General features: G+C 60.9%; 1 protein-coding gene across 2 annotated transcripts in view; it reads left to right on the top strand.

Annotated features, from left to right (window-relative positions):
• Nucleotides 1-6: 6 nt before the first annotated feature.
• The window catches only part of NT5DC2 (5'-nucleotidase domain containing 2), a 7,889-nt gene continuing 4,905 nt past the window's right edge, over nt 7-2,990 (top strand). The window contains exon 1 of one of the 2 annotated variants that reach the window (XM_006169313.2): nt 7-48. In XM_006169313.2, coding sequence (XP_006169375.1) covers nt 30-48 — 19 coding nt within the window. In that variant the 5' untranslated portion in view covers nt 7-29. Of the gene's footprint in view, nt 49-464; nt 562-2,990 lie in introns of those variants that run through there. The other variant, XM_006169314.3, reaches the window with a different exon arrangement.

Below are 2,990 nucleotides of genomic sequence, written 5' to 3' on the forward strand. Positions count from 1 at the left end.
GCGCACACCTGGGGCCTCGATACCAGGACATGCGGAGGCTGGTGCACGGTGGGTGAGCCCGAGCGGGGATAGCCGGGGCGTCTAGCGCGACAGAAGATCGGAGCACCGGGGTCCCGCCCCCGAGCCGTCCTGGGAGCCGCTCCTCGGGGGAAGTGCCCGGTGGGGTTCATAGGGGCGCGAGGACCGGGCCAGCTTTTTAAAAGAGGCTCCATTGGACCCGCCTGGAGGCCTCCGGAGTCCCCGCAGAGCGCCCCGACGCCCGGGGAGGGGGGCAGTGGGCGGGAGGTTTGTTCTCCGGCTCCGTGCTCAGGAGCTCGGGCTCCTGGAGCGACTGCCGTCGTCTTCCTCCGGGCCCCGCCCGCCAGAAGCCGCGGCGGGAACGCCCCCAGCCCCTTGTTCTCCGCCTGCCTTTGGTAGGGGTAGGAGTGCCGTGGCCGAGCGGAGAGCTGCGCCGGCTGGCTGGATCGGGCTCCCGGGGACGCGTCCTAAGTGAACCGCTGGACTTGCCGGGCGCACTTCTCGGTCTCGCCCTCGGCCAGAGGCAAAACCATTTCAGCCCAGGTCAGCCCAGTGTCCTGGAGCCCAGAACGGGTGGCCAGGACCGCGCGGGGCTCTTCTGCTCGGCACAGCCTCCACACAGAGAGCAGGCTGGGCACACTGTTGAGGGCAGAGCAGCGAGGGCTGGATGTTTGTCCACTGCGAGGGGGGGTTGCTTGTGCTGCAGTCAGGAATGGCGGGTACTGGCCCCATCGCTGACCAGCTGGGTGACCCTCCGCTCACCTCACCCTCCCTCATTCTCAGTGTCCCGGGACATAAAACAGTCCTGGGGTCTCTTGTCTCTGGGTTACGTGCATGACTGACAGAACCAGGCCAAGAAGAGGCAGGGAGTTTCTGGAGGACTCCCAGGGGTGACTTGACTCTCATTGTCTGATAAGACAAAGTGGCCTGTCTGGAAGACTTGATTGCCTGGACGGGGTTCCCCCTAGCTCGGGGGAGACCTGGTGTGTGGCAGGTGGCCTGGCCTGTACTTGCTTTTTGACACGCTGAAGCCAGAATGGTTATTTTAAAGCGTTAGGTCTGCCCTTGGGGTCATGGGTTGGATTCTCTGCAGGGACAAGACTCCCCCCCCCTCCCCCGGGCCTGGGAGGTGGGGAAGGACTTGGGGGGTGGTCTCCTGGGTATTGTCCTCTAGGGCCCACCTCCATCAAAGCTCCTCTTCTTGAGCAAGAGCCCAGGTCATTTGTCACCAGGCTGCCATGGTGGACACCAGGAGCCACTTCACACTGAGCCCGACCTTCCCCACCTGGCTGGGTTTAGGGGTGATTCTGGGCATTGAGGGAGGCCTCGACTGAGGCCTACGAGCAAAGCTGGCAAGGATCCAGGCCCAGAGCAGTGCCAGACCCTGTGCAGTGCCCACCTCCCACCCCCTGCTCCTCGGTCCTCGATGTGGTGTTGGAAGGCCAGGCCAAGGGGCAGGGTGCTGAGGGTGGCTGGCCCGAGAGCTCCGCTGCTTCCTGCCATGGACCAAGCAACTTCACCTCCCCTCCCTGAGCCCCCTCTGGGTGACAAGGACTAAATGGTACTGCCCCCATATTGGAGTGAGGCTTGACCCAGACGATCCTCTCCGCCCCCGCGGTGAGCAGCATGGCTGCCAGGATTTGTCCCCAAACCTGAGACCGGCAGGTGTGGGAGTTGCAGGCTGAGGAGGGAGAGGAGGTCAGGCTGGGGCCAGCCCATGCCATGACAGTTGTAGCAGCTGGATCCCACATGGCCGACCGCACTGTCCGAGTTCCAGACCCGGCAGCTGGAGAAATAAGTGCACCCAAAATCCTAAAAGTGGAGTAGAAGAGGAGGGATCGAGGCGCGGCCTTCCCCCTTGGGTATGCTTTCTCACTTTCTCTTTCTCTGTCTCTCTCCGGTGAACACTCACACCCTATAGCAAATTTTAAAAACAAAACAAGAAAAAAGAAAAAAGGATGCAGGGGCCAAACAGTGAGACTAAGCCCGCAGGCCAGTGCCAGGCGGGGGCCGTGCTCCCAGGCCCCAGCAAGCTCTGGTTCTCTCCACCCAGAAATCGGGTCAGGAGGCCAGGCCCTGTGGGCAGCTTCCCCATCCTGTTTTGTTCCTGGGAGGATCTGGGCCCCTGGGAACCCTCGGGGCAGAGGTGAAGGCCTGGACTCAGCCAGAGTTCTTTGCCAGCAAGAGGCTGCAGTGCCGCACAGACCCCCGACTCTGCAGGCCCTGCCCCAGAGGTCATATTCCGACTGGTACCTGGGTCGGGCCCACAGGGCGGGCGAGGCCCAGGCCTCATAACACCACATGGGTCCTGTCTCTGGCTATGTCACGTGTGCCTCCAAGTGACCAGGGTCCTGTTCCCACCCATGGACCGCTCTGTCCTGGCCGAAGGCTGCCAGAGCAACCAGCCACACCTGTTCCCTCACCCACACCCTGCTTTTGGCTCCAAAGGCAAGGGATGGAGAAGGGGCCTGCGAGGAAGAGACTGGGCATGTCAGCGAGGCGTCGCTTTCGGTGTGTGATCAGGACGGGGATTCCCTGGAGGCTTGCCTGTGCACCTAGTCCAGCCCGATCCCTCTTCCTGTAAGCTCTCCCCTGGAGTGACGCAGGGAAATCGGGGACAGGGAGCTCGTGGGGTCATCACCCCCTTAACCCTGCATTCATGTGGCCTAGAACAGAATTGCTAGTGTGTAATGTGGTACCTTCCGATGACCTTAATTATCCTGTAGGTCCATTCACTTTTTTTTTGGTCCATTCACTTTTGTCTCTTCTTTGGTTTGGTTTGTTTTTTTGTCATAGGGTGCATGCGCTTACTGGAGAGACAGAGAGGAAAAATGACAAACCACTTCCCGGGGCGATGGCCACACCTCAATCCCTTTTCCTCCACTCTCTCAAGGTTCAGGGTATGCACAAGCATGTGTGTTCACACACACACACCAGCAAGATTTTCAAGCCATTGGGTCTAGAACCTGAAC

The sequence above is a fragment of the Tupaia chinensis genome, unplaced genomic scaffold (genome assembly GCF_000334495.1).
Source record: "Tupaia chinensis unplaced genomic scaffold, TupChi_1.0 Scaffold147003_1, whole genome shotgun sequence".
NCBI lineage: Eukaryota > Metazoa > Chordata > Mammalia > Scandentia > Tupaiidae > Tupaia > Tupaia belangeri.